General features: G+C 45.3%; 1 protein-coding gene and 1 long non-coding RNA gene across 4 annotated transcripts in view; one reads left to right on the top strand and one right to left on the bottom strand.

The window, feature by feature from the left end:
- The window catches only part of zeb1b (zinc finger E-box binding homeobox 1b), a 37020-nt gene that overhangs the window by 1334 nt on the left and 16266 nt on the right, over window positions 1–19420 (top strand). Inside the window, exon 1 of one of the 3 annotated variants that reach the window (XM_061265620.1) lies at window positions 17812–17948. The exons of the other annotated variants lie outside the window; for them this stretch is intronic. Coding sequence (XP_061121604.1) covers window positions 17900–17948 — 49 coding nt within the window. The 5' untranslated portion in view covers window positions 17812–17899. Of the gene's footprint in view, window positions 1–17811; window positions 17949–19420 lie in introns of those variants that run through there. 3 annotated transcript variants of the gene reach the window in all.
- On the bottom strand, window positions 10661–14449 carry LOC133143594 (uncharacterized). Its single transcript, XR_009710452.1, has 2 exons — window positions 12544–14449; window positions 10661–12415 (listed from the first exon to the last, which is right to left on the bottom strand). It is a non-coding gene; the product is annotated as an uncharacterized LOC133143594 (long non-coding RNA).

Below are 19420 nucleotides of genomic sequence, written 5' to 3'. Positions count from 1 at the left end.
TGCATTGCTGCCTATGTGGTGTACCGTTATACGTACCTGGTCCGCGTACGCCCTCCGCCTAGCGGCTCGCTGCACCCCAGACCATTTGCATCTCACGTTTTTATAAACAGACGCGCAATTATCTCATGTTTACATGTGAATATACTTCTCCCTTCCTTTGTGGAGCCACTTGCTTAGAACATTCTGTCGAGTTTTTTTTTTTTTAGCCCTCTTCACCGGTCCGCTGCACCCAAGACCGTTACAAACACCGCACAATGTTATAAACGGACGGACAGCGCTTTTATCTCATCCTAACACGTTTTTGTATATTTCTGCATACGTTTCTTTATTTGAAAGAGATACTATTGGGTGGTTTTGTCGAGTTATAACCCTTTTAATCCGAGTCGGACCTGCTACCTGGTTGTTATTATACTTCTCGACGGGTTGTTTGTTTATCCCATCATGGTTGTTGTATTTCTGTGGATGGATTTTTGGTTTGATCAAAGTTAATAACAGCAACTCTTTAATGTTCTTTCTTTGGGAAATGGACTCCGAGCAGGTATACGTGAGCGACACTGTTGCTGCTGCACCGTTGGGCGGAACAAACTCGTGTTGCCTTATCGAAGCTGGTCAGCAATGCAAAGCGCTTTTAATAACTTTATCAAAAGACACCACAGTTGTTTTGAAGTTATTAAAATGGTTGCTTTTATCACTTATTTCCATCGTGTCCTAATCTGCCGCCGCCTACCGTTTAACGGGTCCGTTTTGCACCTTAGTTGAAAGGCAAGGTACCTAAACCTTTATTTAGTCATTTTTTATTACGGCAAATAAGGAACAGAAAGCTCATTAGAAAGACGTCGAGGTTGTACCGAGGCTCCGGAGCGCGAGGCACAGCTCACGCGCCTGTTTATGTGTGAGCAGCGCGCAGTCCATATAAGGACAGCCGCTCTCCGCCTGTGGCGTTGGGAATCCTTTTTGATTCCACTGGGACGGTTGTCGCCTCGCCTGCTTTTAAAACGCAATTTTCGTCATTTCTATGTCACCGTCAGATATACTTGCGCACATTTGACTTGGATTTCCCCGGTGTTTTGAAATCTACACAAGTGACGCAAAAAGTCGCATCTTGCGCGCTCGCTACTTTCCTCAAAATGTGGGTTACACTTGCATCCTTTTTATGCCTTTCTGTTTGTAAATGTGCGATAGTGACAAGCGAAGCGGTGGTTTTGCATCATATATTGTGTATTCTGCCACCCAGTGTAGCCTCAAGGAAGTAGGGTGATAATGAAAAGAACGCGTGCCTTTTTTTTTGGTCTAATAAACATCTCCAAATACGTTAAAACGCACAAACATTTAAAGAGCAGCATTTAGGACACAAAAACAAAACATTACAAAATGTCAAGTAGTGAGATAATACTGATCAAAAACAAATATGCAAATTGTGACAGAGCTACAATGACGATTAGTAATAATGCAAATTGGCAGTGTCACTATAAAATGACGCGTCAACTGTTTAAAAAGTTAATGGGGGGGGGGGGGGGGGGCGAAGAATGTCCGCTGTTTTTGGTGCGCTCAGCTGGAAAAGTTAGAAATGGTAGTTGTTGTGGGCGGTAACATGCCAGCAAACAATGTTTATCTCAGCTGTTTCCATTGGTGGTTTGTCACAGCGTTGTCCAAAAGTGTCTTCTATTTTTTTTTTCCCACTGTCATCTTAAGTTTTTTCTGAGGCGTGTTCACTGTGCAGCGTCCTCTCTGGAGATTGGGTGTAAATATGTGAACACGCCTTAGATAACGGTACAGCTAAGAAGCGTTTTTTTTTTTCTTCTTCTCTCAGTCTAGATCAGTTTCACAAATTTGCGGTTTGTAATTTTCTTAGTGATCAATCAGGCTTTTTGTCATTTTCTTAATCATCAATCAGGCTTGCAATAAATACATGGTTGTTTAAATCTAGCAAATGGAACCACATTTGTGAGTTGGAACAAAGAAGTCAGAATGTGTACTGGTCCCTTTTAAATTGACAGGCTTTTACACAAGCCTATTGATATTTAAAGTCCGTGACCAGGCAGATGTCTTGTCTGTTACTTTGACCTCATTTGCATTTGCCTTAATACCCATACTTCCCTTGGCCTCGTGATCTGGCATGCAAACCAGATAATAACATGAAATGCTTTTATCCTGAGTTGAATGAAATGTTATTTAATCACCGTTTGGACCAGTTGTGCCTAATCAATGATGGTCAGCGCCTTTTGCCAGGTCGCCGGCTATTACGTGTAGCGGCGATCAAGGTGAGCTTCATTCCCTGCTGTAAACAGGGAGGTGTTAACAGCTCGCAGGATGACAGGTGTTTGTAATTGGTGGGATACTACTGCTCCCTTTGTCACTTCTCTCTATTCTGCTCCCCTCGGGAATAGACGCCATTCCCCGCAATGGTAATTTAAAACAGCTATTTGGGAATAGAGGAATGCGAGCAGGAGGGCTGAAAGTTTTTAAGAAAGAATTGCTTTTGCAATTTTCCCGACATGCATTTCTGATCCGATGTGCAAATTGTCATTTAGTAACGTGACAGGAAAGGACAACATATTATTACAAACGTTAAAATCTAGGACTAGACTTCGCGATACGGCCTGAAATTCACATCATGGTGTTCATGCCAATCAAGTTATTTAATTAAATGATTCCAGTTAAAGCGGTCCGAAAGTAAAATCTTCATTCTTCTTTCGTTTAATTAAATATATTTAACAAAAACACTTCCTTAAAGTGAATGTAAATAGTTTTGAGATCTATTGTGTAGAACTCAAAACCCGGTACTTTGCCTTTGATGGGTGAGCCTTTAGATAAGAGCCTTGAAAAAATGGCAGCTTTGAAGATCTCAAAACTGCATTGTCTGAGATTTCGGTCCCAAAACGATAAATTGGTCAGCCCTAGTGAGCAGTGTTAACATTCTTTGCAGAAAATAAACAGGGCGTCACTGGAATGGTTTTTGGATACTTTCTGGATAGCTGTCGCATCAAAACATTTAATAAAGTGCAATCCTTCCTTCCTCCACAAGCTTTGACTTCACCCCGATGAATCACCCGTCAAAGAAGGAAAATAAGCTCGGCACTTGGCGACTACTCGTGTGATGTTGAGCACTTGTTTATTGGCTTGATAAAACGACCGTATACTGAGCGCTCTGGATTCTGTCACCACGCCCTAAAAAACTTTTGAATACAACCACATGCTGCAGGTTTTTGCCTGGAGAACAATACGAGCCGTGGATACAGTTTGTCAAGTGGAACAAGCGTTGGCATCGGAGGAGGTGGGGAATTGGCTGTGTCGCTCCACATGCTCACATTAGTGTTTTTAAAGACATGTGTTTACATTTAAAAAGGTTCACCCCTGTTGTGTGAAGACTTTAGCAGAGGAGGAAATATTTCATTTATCTCACGGCTTTTCACCAACTTCCCCGGCAGCTTCATTTGAAAGTGCCAAGTGGGAAGAAATTGCCCCCACCTCTGCACACCCTCCTCTCTCCCCAAGCTTGTCCTTTATTTTGGTGGAGAGAGAAGAGGAGGGGGCGGGGGGGTTGGGACACAGTAGCCATGGGTGCTGTTGATTGCCCCCTGACCTAGGCACCCAGCGTGCCTAGAGTATGACTTCACTTTCCTCCTCTGTGCCATTGTGAGGCTTCCAGCATATCCAATTGTGTTTGTGTTTAAGTCTGTTCAATGAAAGGGGAAGAGCGGGGGAGGTGAGGGAGGGGGAGTTTTGGAGCCCTCGGCCCTTTCTCCTCTCCCTCCTTCTCTCTCTATCCATTCTTTGGTGACCCCTTAAATTGTGCGCTGTGTCTCCCCCCGCGGACTGGCAAGTGGAGGGGTGGCTGTGGATGGAATCGGTGAGAAGCGGCTGAGGTGGCCAAAGACGTTTGGAACAGGTGACAGCTGAAAGCGATGGCAGATGCAGAAGACACTGACTCCAATGCTTCATCTCACGTCGGTAGTATTTTTAGCGGAAATGTGAACTGAAGGAATGACTTTCCTCAGATGGCTTCTCCTTAAATTTGGAATTATATGATCCCACTGTTAAGGCTGCTTAATGATTAGCTGCCCCCACGGAGGCAGAGAGCATTAGCCTATAAAAAGGTGCTCTTCGTGCATAAAGGAGGAGTTTTAGACCCAGAGTCAGTTTCAGTAACCCCCTTAACTGCGCTTGGATGTGCTTTATTGTGGTTTGTGTGGTTGAATGCGTAAATGAACCATTGTGTGTTGAGGCTTTAGTGAGAAAGCCCGAGGAGAAAGAGCCTAGTTACCTTTGCAGTTAGCCTGCTCTACCTCATTCACTTTCAGTGGCAGAAGAAAAGGCCCATTCAGCGGGCCTGGCATGGGGAGGGAGAGCCCTTTTCACACTGGGCTTGTGGGAAATTTCTTCTCCATACTGTGCATGCCATTTGCATATGACCCATTCTTTTCCTGAAGGTCCCCGCGAGGGAGGAATCCATGGAACGTAAGCAGAATTCATCAAATCCTTCCCACACAGCCCAAGGCTCTGAAGGACCCGCATTGTAGCACTCTGACATTTTTATCTTGTAAATGTAGCTTACATGGACGTCACGCTTGTTCGCTTTACATACTGCTCATTACATTTCTCGCCTTGTGCATTGGTGGTGCCCAACAAACTGGGATGAAGGCTTAATATGGTAGGCAGGAGCTTCACTGAATCTGAAGCATGAGGACAATGTGACGGGGAGGCGGGGCGAACACCTTGAACCATCCTCAAATGAGAGTGACGTACCCTCCGAGGACCGGCAACAGTGTTTCTGAAAAGGGGTGTAATATCCCCTGAGTTTGGGGGGGGGAGCTTGTAGCAACGCGTCAGCATGATGAGCTGAACAAAACAACAGCCGTTGCCCCCCCCCCCCCCGACCCCTTCTCCGCTTCAGAAGAGAAGCATGAGCTACTACTTCCCAGGAAGCGTAGCTCCGCTTAAGTGTAAGCCTGACACCAAAGTTGTGAGTCATGAGCACAGGTGGGTTTGCAAGATGACCTCAGCTACACGAAACCTGCCAACCTTTTCTTTCATTTTCTTCACTCTGCCCTCTTGGGCCCCTTTCCGACAGGTGCAAGTGTGAGATAATGTTCTCGATCGTGATTACCTCTTAATTGCCATCTTTAGTAGTCTAAAGACTACAAGTCATATATTGTGTTTATTTCCAATCACGCATTTGGTAGGGCAACAGTAATTCCCTTCGGGTCTGTCTGCAGACCCCTCCTTGACCACCCCCATCATTAGCGCCACCTCTTTTTTTCTCCCCCCGCCTGCCCATCCATCCATCCGTCCCTCTGTCCCCTCCCTCTTGCTTGTGGTCCTCAGTGGAGCGGTTAATGAAAAAGACTGGACGGACACAATAGGCAGAAGGCGGGCTCACGCCAGCTTGTGTTGTGTGAAGCAAAAGCTCTTTAGGGCAAACCTCTGCTAGAGCATCACTTCAGAGCACCTGACTGTCACTTTGTCAACTTTTTTTTCTTTTTTCTGCCACAAAGCTCCCCCCCCCCCCCCCTCTAATGTGCTTGACCTTATTGTCGTCCCACAGCGGCTCGGGTCTACAGGGATGAAATTGGATGACATCAGATGAGAAGTAATCCGTTGCTGTGCATTGTGCTTTGAACACAGCCCTAGTGGCTGGCTTTTTGCCAGCCCATTATGATGACCATATTGATTTTCCTCTCCATAGCACACACAACTGATAATGGCCCTCCTGAGGGGGCACGCATTCATATTCACACACTGATTCCAGTTGCCAAGCCTGACTTTGATGTCCCAAGGGTCGCAATGACTAACAAATCGAGAGTACTCCTGCGCCCCCCACCCTACACCCCCTCCATGCACGAGACGGGCTCGGCGAGAGGGCCCAATGACAGCTCAAGCAAAGAAAACCTTAGTCACCCTGTTTGTTAGTCAGAAAGAGGGCCGTCTGCTATGCTGAATGTCAACATGGATAAACATCCACACAGGATTAATGAGAGGAGAATGGTCTGCATGAAAGCAGGAGGGGGGGGGGGGGCATAATAAAGGGAGGCACGGAGCAACCGCGTCGCCCCATTTAACCCATAAGTATTTTTTTGGCGCTCCCACCGGCCCCCGAGCGTGACCCAATCTAAGAACGACAAGACGAGGCACACTCACTACTGACTGTACTTAGCTCCCGTGTGAGAAATACAAAGCAGGGCAGAAAGTGTTTTTCCTGCAAGATGCTAGTATGGAATTGTAATCATCTTAACTGTTCCTTAATCACTACCCAGACTGATTGACCCATTTAAATCTGCTATCGACAGACATTCATGAAATCTGGCTTTGTCTAAAATACTCCAGTACATAACCACGATGACCAAGATTTACTTCTTTACACAGCATGATCCATTGGCATAAACATTGTGTAAATATAGCAGGAACAGGGATTGTACATCTGTCCTTTTACTCATGCCCCGCCCCCTCCCCATCCCTCACGCCACCTAGTTACTGTGGCGCCAGTGCTTTTGCCTGTGAGTCAATGAAGCGTGGCCTTTAATTGATTACGCTCCGAGTTGTACAACACTATTAATTAGCGCTTCTTCGTCACTTGTTTGTTTTCTCCTTCTGTTCCCATCGTAATAACCTTCATTAGCGGGATGAGATGTTAGCTCAGCGGCGGTGTGGTTTAACGTCACCACACGTGGATTTCTCCAACATCGCTGTTCCTCATAAAGTCTCCCTAGGCTTGTTCCAGAGGGCCTCCAAATTGTCTTCTATCCTTGTTCTCTTATTCCAGTTTCTCGCAGCTGCCTTGGCTCGGATTCTCCGACGCCAGCAGGTGCTGTAGGCATGCGGCTACTCAGCTATATAGCGCTCATAAATAACACCTGACAAAAGTATGAGAGGAGCCACAGCTCCAGCCAGGGTGAGGTCGAGAGGAGATTGAAAGTTTCCTCTGGCAACAGAACAGGGTGTGTCTCGTGGTCGAAAGCTGGCATTCCCAACGCAGAGTGGAATGCGGTCTTTCTTTCTTTGTGTTTCTCATTCTTCTGATGCCAGCTTTCAAGAAAAGCCTCTCATGCAAATATTCAGCAAATACACCTTGTTAAGCACAAGGCTCTCGTTAAGTGACTGCAAGGAGGAACTTGAATTTGGAGGAAGGAAGCATTTTCTTTAATTAGCATGTAAGAGCTCGGAACAATGTTAATTATGCTTTTAAAGCAACCGAAGGGGTCCGAAAATATAGGCACACTTTTATCATCAGCACTAATGAATCAGCACTCAGAATAAATGAATCCATAAATCACCTCAAATCAAGGATTTTTTCTTTTATAATCGCCATGAAAGTCACTTTGCCAAAAGCACAAATGCCAGGCACATCCGGCTTCATCCAAAGTTATTGATCAGCCTCTTGTGGCGAAGGTTAGTTTGTCATTTTCTCTCGCCTCTCCTTGAACAAAACCAGGAAGTGTGTGGGAGATTACGGCCCAGGATGCAACCTGAAAGCCCTTTATCTCTGTGAAAACAAGAAGCTTCCTGCGGCCCTGCTCCCATCCAGGCTAGCTCGCCCCCCCCCCTCCCTCCGGCACGCACCCGGGCCCCCAGCACCTGTGGCAACCTATTTAAGGCTCCTCATCAGAGGCTGCGAGGTCCACAAACCAGGATGTTTCCACACACAAAAGTCACGGTTTGGTACTATCCTATAAAAATAAAACATTAGAAGCTTGGCTTTTCTTTTTTCTGGCATACTATGAAAGTAAATGTTCCGAACCAGTCGAGAGAAAATCCAGGGTGAACTGTAATCCTTGATCTTTGTTTTCACGTGTAGGTTGTTTGGTACTGGTTGGTTACATAAGTTATGCAAATACATTCACATCATGACACAGTTGTACGCATTGGACGGAAAAAAAAAATCTATTATACATTTAAAAAAAAAATCATGTTTTCTCTTGCTCTGTTCCAATTGAAAATTGGCACATCAGAAGAATAACCACACATTCATCTGCTTGTCTCTTTCGGAAAGATTTTGCCGAAGCGGGACATCACCATGTCCAAAGTGAGCCCTTATAGATTTAAAAAGAAAATCGGTTATAAAAATTGTGATGATCTTAACTTGCTGCTTCTGATTGATTGGCATTAAATGTCCCATGGCTGTAAATTGTCCACCCTCTCCCTGTACCTTATACTACCTAAATTCCAATCTATGATGTCATGCTATAAGTATTGCAATACTACCCTCATATATTCAGTATTCACGCACGTTCAATCACCTCTGCACAGAGCAGAGTGTTTTTACACAGTGTGAAAGACGCCTACAAAAAAATAAATAAAAGCCTGGCCTGTTTGCTTGTCATGTCAGTGTCATCCTCCTCTGGAACTAACTCATGGCTTAAATGAGTCACTTTTACTGTACACGTCTGGCTGGGCTAGTTTCTATCAATTCAACTACCGATTCTTTTTTGCTGATGAAGCAGAGTCCGATCAAAGATCTCCCAATGTTATGATCATGAGACAAAACTTGATTCCCCCACTAATCCATTGAGTTGCTGCCACAGCTGGCAATGGTGCTTGGTTCTGACAGTAGCCTGTGCAGAATTTCAATGACCCGGGTCCTCCCCTCCCTCGCTCTTTATTATGCCATCGCTGCTAACTGGCTCCTATTCACTGCTGTGTCCTGACTTCCCAAAGGGACCTAGACAAACAAGGGCTATTGAGCCAGTGCAAAAAAAAAATCCCACCACCCCCTGCCCGCCTCGGTCCCTCCGCGTTTTCAGTGCCAGGCTGCAGCGCGTCTTGCTCGCCACAGACGCCAGCAGCAATGGGCAGCGTGCCATCGATTCTTCTGCTCCTCTCAGTCTTCTTTTAAAGGGATTAAACATAGACTTAACTGAGTGGACTGATAAATGGCTGTCGTTAATGTAACATCTGAATGATGAGGGGAGCTAGAACAGTGTTTGTTTGTGCCTTCTTGGAATTGGCTGGTGCACGCGAGAACGAGGGAGAACTCACTTATCTGTAGGTGTGGTGGTAGTTAGTCGCGGGCCGATTGCAGCCTGACTTCCTGTTGTTGCAGTGCATCAGGGAGATCACGGGTGGGGGGGATGCTCCCATGAGATTACCCCGTGAGAGTCACATGGTTCGGCTGAAATGTGTTTCAAGACAAAGCTTTTTGTTTATTTTTATTCCTCTGTTTGTTTTTCCATTTCATAAGCGATCTCTCTGACCCTCCACCTGAATGATGACCTGATTGTGAACTGGCTCAATTTACCCTTTTTTGGATTATATTCTCCCCTCCCCTCCTTTCTCCTAATCAGGAAATCTGTTAAGGAAAATCACTTCTCTCCCTAGGGTGCCCAATCATTCTCTCTCTTTCTCTCCAAGCTGATTTGTTTGTTTATCCAAAGAAAAACAGTCTTACGTCGCCATCTAACCTCTCCAAGAAAGTCTTTGTTAGAACTTTTGTAACAAAGTATCAAGTAATTCCGATGAATTTGCATCCGTCTTTCCTTATTTTGTCGCCTTTACTGGATTTGACGGGCCTCGGATTGACTAAAGGTTCATTTCGATTGGGGTTTGTATCACTGCTGGACAAGGATTTTAGTAGTGCTATTGCTGGAGACTGTGTATATATGCTAAATAAATCCAGACATGACTAAAGAAACCAAAGACTGTTAGTAAGCAGGAAGAAGTTTCCAATGTGGCTCTGTGGTCTCTCCTTCCTTCATCTCTCCCTGACTTTGTCTATCGGATAAACCAATCGCAACGGGACCGATATCCGCTGGAGTGTGGCGGTAATACAACGTCTAGACGGGTCGAGAGGTGAGCAGATGACTCCCAACGTGATTCAGATCTGAAGGAATCTCACCTCTTGGCAAGTCCTGTCTGCTGATGTGGAACGGCATCTGCTCCTCTGGCCTATGTTAAGGGTCAGCTCTTCAGGAGGACAGTTTTCCAGGGCGCATTATTATGGACAATGAAGCTGAAGTGCAGCCTCGGAAATAACATTAGAGACAAGCCAAGCGTACACCCTGGAAACAAGGTAGCAGGTTTATATTTGGGTCAGGCTTTATCTAGCCCTCTTCATAGGATAGGGCAGAGGCCCAGGGCTGGATTCCACACAATAATTGTATTGCGGCATGACAGATAACGTTGATGTAAAGCTGTTTATTGTTGCCGATGAGTCTATTCAACACAGCCATGCTCTTTCCCTTGTCCTTGGACAGCTTATCCCTCAGGCAGCGGTGGCTGTGTTTTTATTAAACTTGGGCTTTAAATGGACCAGATCCTCTGATGGACAAGCAGATTACCCAACTCATAAAACATACATCACATTCGCGTAGATAGTCCGTCCACTCCTGAGACTCTTGGCTGTTAATATACAAATATGAAGGATTACTGTCTGCTTGTGTCCATGGTGGAGAAGAAGGGATTAAGGTCTTGGTCCAGACAGATTGGATTTAATGTGTGTGTAAGGCTAAATGATTGCTGTACTGCAAAGCCCTCACGGCCTGATCTCTGCTCTCTTTCCGTGACATCATATCACCCTGCAATGTTTCCGGATCAGTTTCATTCATTACAATCGGTTGGGTCAGTTTGGATGTTAGGTAGTGTCACGGATTATCACACGCTTGTTTTCATCGGCAGTCATTCGCTTACTAAATCTGATCAAGATATTATGATCACAAAAACCAAGAGATGTCTTAACTATTCAGATTTTATTTTGGATCCAAGAGTTATTATTCCTTTGGTTATGATACTAGATAAAGCAAAGTAACGTTTCATTCATAAAACATAGCATGCTTCACAAAGTGTGATAGACAATTTCATAGTCTAAAGCAATGAGAAATTGGGGCCAGTCTGGCATATCTCTCTCTCGCTATTTTCGATTAACTGTCGCTCACCCTAATGCACTAATCGAATTGGACAATTACAGGATACCACACAAATTAAGGTTCGCCAATTAGTCGTTTTTTTTCTTTGGAATATGCAATTGAAATGAATGACTGCGTTAGGAGCTAAGCGTGGTAAACCTAAGGCGTCATCTTCCATACAAGTGAAAATTCCAGCTGCATCCATCTTAACGGAAGATGTATGCAGTTTTAATGTCCAATCGGTGTGTTGGCCTTACTTGGAATAACAAAAGTGGAAATCATGTCCCAGGGTCCTACACCAGAGATGTCCTAGTGATAGCAACAGATTTACAGTATGTCCTTTACCTGTTTTAACATGCGGACCACACACACGTACACGTAAGGCTATTTATTCCCAAGGGCGGCCAGCTAAAGGAGAGAGAGCCCCTTAATCATGTCCCTGTCCCATGTCCTCGTTATCACTCACGATTAATGAGCTCTCCATTAATAAAAAAAACAGAAGGTGCCAACCTCTTGCGGAGAAGAGGGAGGTGACTTGTGTATGTGTGTGCACTGATAGTAAACCTTCCCCAGGTACAATGACATCAGCGTCTAAGGTAGATATGATAGCTGTCACAGCTCGGCAGAGTTGGAGATAACACGGCGTGTTTGTGTGTGTATTTTGATCGCGCCACCCTCACCCTCTTGGGTCTAACCCGTGATGCCTTTGTATATCGGCCCTCTTTTGTGTATCAGCAGGCTGGGAGGTATGGGATAGGGAGTGCTTGATGAGAGACTGGAAGAGGAGGAGTAGAGGGCGGCAGGTGCAACGGACACCCGGCGCAATCACCGGCACTCTACGAAAACGGTGACAGGAAATCAAGGTTGTCGTGGCAACCTGGCACTATCGATTAAGCGCGGGCCATCTTTGAGCTTCCGTCACAGTCCCGATGGAAATGCGGGGGTGTTTTCGGGAATATCGAAGGGCTGAGAGGAGTTCAGGTCAGAGGTGTGTAGAGTCGAAGCGCGTCAGAGCGGGTTGGGTCGTTAGAAAGCAATGACTCGTCTCACTCATAATTAGCCGCACTTGACCGTTTTGGACTTCCATTTAAAGCTGATGGTCCAAGCCTTTACGAGATTCATGAATATTGCTCATGGAAGAGTCATTACTGTGGATTAAAAACAAGTTGACACTCTTGTCTACATGGTAAGCGGACATTGGCTGTAATTTGATTTCGAGCACCTTTACCTTGCTATCTCTGTGGTTTCGCCATAGTTGTACACCGAAGTAGGGATGTTGCATAAGCGCAGTGGAGATGCAATCAATATCCTGTATTGATTTGCTAGGAGTTGTATTTTGGGCTGACTCTTGTGAATTTGGAACAGGCTGCAGCTCTCTTACAATCTCTGGCCCCTTTGTCTTAGTCTCGCGTGACACGAGGTGAAATAGCCCAGTTCCAAATCCCAAACAGATGTGTCCTCCCTCTGTGTTCTTAACACACAGGTGTATGGTCACAGGGAGATTTTTTTTTCTTGTACTCACCCAATGGACACAGAGTTCAGTTGACTCACATCAGTTGACTGTTGAGTTGGGTCTTGAACTGAAAGAAGAGTTAGTCACACAAAATGGTTTAACAGAACACAATTTAATTGAATAAAATCGTTTTTTTGTTTCAAGATTATCTAAATATTACAAGATTCAATTATTGAAAAAAAATACCGCAACTACCTTTGTCTCCTAGCAACGAAGAAGGGGTAATAACAGAATTGAAGTGAATTCAATTGAGCGTATCATGGCCTCCAGTAACATCTTGCAGGAATATAGCAGGCTCCTACCATCAGCGCTCCTCTCCCATCTCTCTTTATTTGGGGCTATTCTGGGCTGAACGAATGTGGCGGCAATGCTGCGTGCTGAGTGAGTCAGCGGTCATTAGGGCGTGCAGACAGCGCTCTGCCGGAGGCCACCGGAGCCAGGCAGTCTAATGATGAGGCCAGTGAAGTGCCAGGGTCCTGAGTGATCAGGACTGCCTTGAGCTTCATCCACTTAGCTCCCTTCCCTCGGACCTAACATGTTACTTTGTGATAGTACTTGAGGGCTAAGATTCGCCTTCTGTCGTCCCGTTAAGATTGAGTTACGCGTCGAATGCGATTCATGAGTAATGTCATGTTTGCACGCTTGTGTTAAACGGTTAGTCAGATCATTCGCAAGTGTCAGTTATTGCGATCTGAAAGTGATTCGAGGCCACGGGAGGCTCGGCCACACTACTCGGTCCAGTCATCCTCCCCCGGGAGAGGCTGCCTCAACTGGAATGTAAACATGGCAGCTAAATAAACTGCTGAACACAGAGACAGCAAGGGAGAGAGAGAAGCTCAAACAGCAGGCATCCCTATTTGAAGTGGGCCGCAGTTCCCAAGAAACGAACAGGATCAGGACAAATGCGGTTAAGGCCTTAAGAGGGTGCAATCGAAACGTTACAATCGAAAAGAGGCGGCATGCGCCCTGGCTGCGTGGCGGGGCCTATAAGGACAACTCAGCAATCCTCTCCCTCCCTTTTTTGTAACACCTTATCTCACTCTAAAATAAGAGGCACTCACACCGTGTCACATGACACCGGCAGTCAATCACAGCGCCTCAAATACTCTCTTGAACATGTCGGACGATACGGTCGTATTGTTTTTCTTTCTTGTAAAACTTTAAATAATTCCGTTTAAAATTGCCTCTATTGTTGAAATGAAACTCCTCAACTCCAACATAGTTCCTTGGTACATATCGGCAGATTGGATTTGCCTTCTACAGATGCCTGACTAGTGGTGCCAATAGTCAGAAAAACATCTTGTGTACATTTCGACCACCCCCAGCACCCACTAATCCCCCAACCACGTTTTGATGCGGCGACTTGACAATCGAGCACAGGTGCCGCCGGCTGCTGTGTAACCAACTCCGGTTATTTGCCGTAACTCGGGGCAGGTGGCAGCCATTACGGCTCTATCTCAGGCCTCAGACTGGCAGGTTCTGTCGTCGCCGTGCCAAATTCTGTTCTTGGTCTGCTCTCAACGCAGCTATTGGCATAGCGCAGACTCCCACTACCACCTGTTTCTCGACAACATCACCAGGACTTTCCCAGAGGCACTTCTTTAGATCCCTCTGCTCTGGTTCCTGCTTTCTGTTGTATTGCTTTTTCTCCCAGATCAAACAGCGAAGGTCTGTGGAGGCGTACAGTACTAGATTCATCGCCAACAAGTAGCTTTTTATAACTCTTTATACCATCTGGATATTCGGATCCGGCTTGAATTTAACGCTGGAGGAAATCTGTCTTTACAACTTCATTGTGACTAGTTAGTGAGAATCGAACACAATTGATTTAGTGATGCTGGCCGAGACATTTTTAAATATTGTTTGTATCATCACTGATCTACTGAATAATCCTTTTTCCAGCCCCTTAATCCATCATAACATGACACCACCATTTTCTATTTTTCTTGCCTTCATCACTGTCCTTAGTCCACTCTGTAGCATCATCTCCTCCACCACCTGGCATGGAGCCAGAAGTGCTAAGCAGCCTCTTAACCTGGTGTCTGAGCCTCGACTCATCCTTTATTCATTCCCATTAAAGTAGCATGAGAGTTGTTCTCTGCTTGTGGACGCCGCTGTTCCCCCCCCCCCCCCCCCCCCCCCCCCCCCATTAGAAAGACAAACGGCCACAGTGTGAGTTTCCCTTGCAAGTCTACCATGCATAACTAATGTGAAGGCAAGAATGAAATATTGCCGGATCACCCCAACCCCCATCCTCACTACCCGGTTACCTGCAAGCTTCATTTGAGACAAGACAAAGCAAATGCTAACAATTGATGTAAATACAGTTTTTCTTAAAAAGTCTTCAGGTTGAAAATTTTGATCAATTTGTCTTGAGCAGATGAAATACTAAGGATGCCTGCGATGAGTCAGTTTCTGCAGATTATGAGCAGAGAGGTTGAAAATAGTGATGAAAATGACAATAAAAGTGCAATGCCAGCAATGCTGTCACGGTGATGGACAGGAGTGTGCATTTTTTTTGCCCCGTTGGAGGAATTTTGAGCAAGGAGACTTCGCTTGTGTATGTTCAGCGCAAAGGGGAAGCCAGGTTAATTAAATATCAGCATATCACAAAGGCTAGCTGAATAGTTTCTTGTTCACAGCCTCTGGCTTGTACAAGCTACATGTCAATAACACGAACGGTAACAGCAAAACATTTGTGATGTGTAGCAGAAGGCAACCGGGAAAGGTAATCCAGCTTTGGGGGAGCTGTTTAAAATGAGCGCAGCCATTTAAGAGAGGTGGATGAGGAGGTCAGGATTTTCCCCTTAATCCTCACACTGCTGCTGGCAGAGCAGAGTGATGAGGGCAGACAGGCGGTAAACTTTGCCGCTGTGACTGTATGTTTAGAGAAGGAGGGTCAAGCTGGCACCGTGCCACTCGAGTCAGCCTGCTATTGTGATCATACAGCATGGCATCGCTTTAGGAAAGTGCCCAAATGACCAAGGGGGTTTCGGAGTCAACTCAAGCATCTGCCGACATTCCATTTGGAAACACGCATGCAGTGTTTGTGGCACTAATCACTATCCCCGCGGATAATGGGTGTTAGAGACATAGCAGGTGCGGGTCCATTGGACATAATCTGTAATCTGATGGTTTATGCAGTGGCATCAGAGGCTCATGGCTCAGACTTTAGTAGGATGACAGAGTACTTGTATGCGAGCAGAGAATGAGCCGTGACGAAAAGGTGTATATTCTGCGTTCATTTGTTGTCCGTATTGTTTATGCTCGTTGATGCGGATTATCTGGAATCTATGGCACTTGACCTCTCGGAGAATGAAGCTTCAAATTGTTGTATGGCACCTTTTGTTCAACATTTGGCTCCAAGTACACGGACTTGCCATCCTGAGGAGTAGAAAAAAAAATACAACTGGTTCACGAAACAAATTTGAAGTTTCATTTTACCGTCGCTAGTGAGGGGTCGGGTGAGGTCAATCGAATGGAATCAACTTTTACAGATCAGCTACGATTAAAAGTAGGAAAAAGCAGAGAAAATTCATTTGACATGTAACTATAATCACGCTGTATTTTGTTTTTACTCTGTGCTGCCATGTCAACACTGCACATTCATCTACTGAAGAGCAACTTGTAAAAAAAACTCAGTGTGGGTGTGGCTGCTGAGTTCATGATTGATTGTGTTTTTATTCATGATGCAATGTGGAAAATTTAGTGGTAATACACTGATTTTTTTTTTTAAGTGTCACCCAAAGTGAGTCAATGCTGGGATGCAGTACTTGCTGGTCTCACCCAAACTATTAGTTTCGTAAGAGCTCCTTAAATCCACAAGTCACAATAACTTGTTGACATGCTGGATCATTGCATATTTGCGGTGAAGAAAGTAATTGTCGAAAATCAAATGTGATGAAGAAATGTACTCTGCAAAAAAAATATACGACTGAAAGAAATTGGATCAAGGGAAAATTCTTGGAGTTGTCATGCTTTGGAAGACGTTATTGGCTTAAATTTAATATCTTGTGACAGTCAGGCAGTCTACTTGAAGAAGTGTAACAAACAAAGCTCAAAATTCCCCTTTTGCTGTCCAGCTTGAAACTCCCCTCATTTAAAATGAGAGTTTCGGCAGTGGGAAGTATTTATGGTGCAAAATTAGCGTTTGCTTTTTCAGACTGTCATGGTTGAAGATGAACTTGCCTCACCTGTTGGTGCGTTGTCACTGAGCAAGTCACAAGATGTCTAACAGGATTAAGAGTAGAGACTAGCTTCCTCTAAAAGTAAGTCACCATCCAGCCTCCTCAGGCAGGCAGTGGAAGTGTGGTGTCAGCTCTTTAACGCCCCCCGCCACCCCCCCCTAACTTCCTCCTGCTGCAAAGATAAAACTTCCCCCCTCAAGCCTCCGGGTTTGGCACGAGAAGTGTTGTCTTTCTTCCATAGTCAGAATATGGAAATGAAGTCTAATTATGAACAACACAAGTGCCGATGCCTCACCTTTACAATGGAGCATTTCTTTTGGGGAGCAGCTTCTGCTTTTTCTGCGCCGTGTCTCCCTGTTGACGTCCAACACCTGGGAGGAAGCAGATGTAGGTGGTGATTACGGTTCAGAGACCCTCAAAATAACCTTCCCTCCTCCCTTGCTTACTTTGTTTTTCTTTCCATTCTCTTTTCAGCCAAGTTACCTGAAATGAGAAGGTGATCATTTTGTTAGCATTCCGAATCGTGCAACCTCAGCAGAGGAAAACAGACTGCAGCAATTTGACTTTCAATAAAGTTTGGCCTAGCTGAGCATTTGAGGAATATGACCATGTGACCTACCTCCAAGATACCGGAGAATAGAACAGATACACTCCTGTGGAGTTTATTAAAAGCGTTATCACTGATCTGTCTGCAACAGCTGCTCGCCGAATCACACTCACCAAAACCGAATATTGTATACATCTTCCGTCACACTCCAATGTGGCGTGCATGGACAGTCTGGATTTCCCTTTCCTCTGGATGAGCGCACATCACCCGGGTCGAACAGGAAGGCCGATGTTTAGGTCATGCACTGGAATTCCCCGTAAATGACGATTCTACTTCATTTGACCCACTTTAGCTTCTTTTCGTGCCACTCACCTGTCGTCAGGGAACAAACAAATAAAATTCCCAGTTGATGTTATGAGATGCTGTCGAGAATTCATTTTGAGATTTTGGAAAACCTGTGAAAACAATTCGAGGTAATTGGTATTGGCACTGAAATATGGCAAACGGGTCTCTCTACTTACGGTGGCATGACTTGGTACACTCCGCATTTAAAAGAGAAAACATCTGGATGACTTGTTACATGATTGATGACATCACATGAGAATCTAGTCCCATGGTTGCACTTTGCTGTGTATCCTGGATCCGCCCTGTTGGCTGTTGCATGTAGGAAAACATTAGTGGCCTCCATCGTTCGACTTCAGGGATGATAAATTTGCAAATAATGGAAAGGAAAAAAACGGGATTATTTCTATTCTTTTTTTTTTTTTTGATCGCCACTTGACACATTCCAACAACAGTGGTAGGAGAATAAGGCTAAATGGATGGATGGATAGACCTATATCCTCCCATGTTTACTTCAACGTACGGTAAGTCCTGACTTAACTGTAAGTCCGTTATTGTCGACGGCACTTTGGTAGTGAGAGATCTGTGACTATCGATTACCGCCGGCCGGACTGTCAATACACCCGTCGAATTCCGACACGGCGGACTAATGGTCTCCCGGTCGGGTCGCACGCCCACGCGCCATCCCACCACCTCGGGGTGTAATGAACAAAATAATCCATCCATACATCAATACATGACAACTCGAGTTTACTTGCTGCCTCAGCCATTTTACATTTGACCAACATGTGATGACAAAACACATTACGGCATCTTTTGGGAGTTTTGGGCTTTTTCAAACCAGGAAAAAAAATCAGCCGGGCTAATTTTACACGAGGTCTAGCGTACAGTATACATTCACTCTCCCTTCTCGCCTGGTTTAACAAGATTTATTCCTGTGAGTGTCCCAACAGTCAAGTCGTCGTCTGCAGTGCACTCTCATGGTCATTTAACAGCAGGGTAATGGTGTGTATGGTGCTGCTTGACTGCTCCTCGGCTCGAGGAGGGTGTTAGGGAACATGGGGGGGTTGGGACCCTCCCTCCCTGATCACATGGGCAAAGGCCACTTTGTAAGAGAGAGAGGATAGATAGAATGAGGTGACAAAAGAGCTTTTGTGGATGCAAGTTTACGGCATTAACCTCTTTCTCCCCCTAGCATCACATGAAGAACAAGAAACTACTGTGACAACTTAGCAGTAGCCCGAGGCAGCGTGTTTGATTATGCGATGTGTGTGTGTGTGTCAGGGGGTGTCCAGGATGTTTGCCCCCGGGAGTCTTGTGACTGAGCTGACATTCTGAGAAATAGGGAGTGTGGTCAGCTGTTGTCAAAATGCCACAAAGGAGACAATTCGCTCGGAAAAAGAGACAAGCTCACTCTGCAATTTTATTTTGTAGGTTAGGATCAAAATCAAGGTGGGTTGTCAACATGCATCGGAGGCCCTGGGCTTCATCGGAGGGGTGATGACATTTATAATTGTAAAAACAGCAAATGGATTAAAAGGCTTTGCTGCGGATTCACAATGCGTTGCGTGCCTGGTTGCCGATGGCCCGTCTCCTAATGAGACATATGTCAGCCAAAGCCACAGCGTCAACACCTGACCTTTAATCAGAAGCATGCAAGTGGAAAATGCACGAGGGGCAATATTTATTCATCTTCACTCTTCTGTCATTCACCGTTGACGCGAGCTTTCATTTTATTAATAAGCTAGATCCTCTATTTTCAATGCAATTTCAAATCCGTCTCTCCTCGGTATTCTCTCCATCTTTACTCGCCGGCGTCTCCGGCGTTGACATTTTGTGACACTCCCTCCCAGGGGCAGCCATCACTTCAGATGAACATCGCGTGTGACAGGCCAGCTTTGTCTTTTTAAGCCATTAGCACTTCCTCTCCTCCCACCTTACCCTCAACCCCCCCCCCCCCAGTTTATTTTTTATGCCCTCGTTTTTGTTTGAGTGA

Source organism: Syngnathus typhle, linkage group LG19 (genome assembly GCF_033458585.1).
Source record: "Syngnathus typhle isolate RoL2023-S1 ecotype Sweden linkage group LG19, RoL_Styp_1.0, whole genome shotgun sequence".
Classification (NCBI taxonomy): domain Eukaryota; kingdom Metazoa; phylum Chordata; class Actinopteri; order Syngnathiformes; family Syngnathidae; genus Syngnathus; species Syngnathus typhle.
This window is presented reverse-complemented; position numbering and strand designations above follow the sequence as displayed.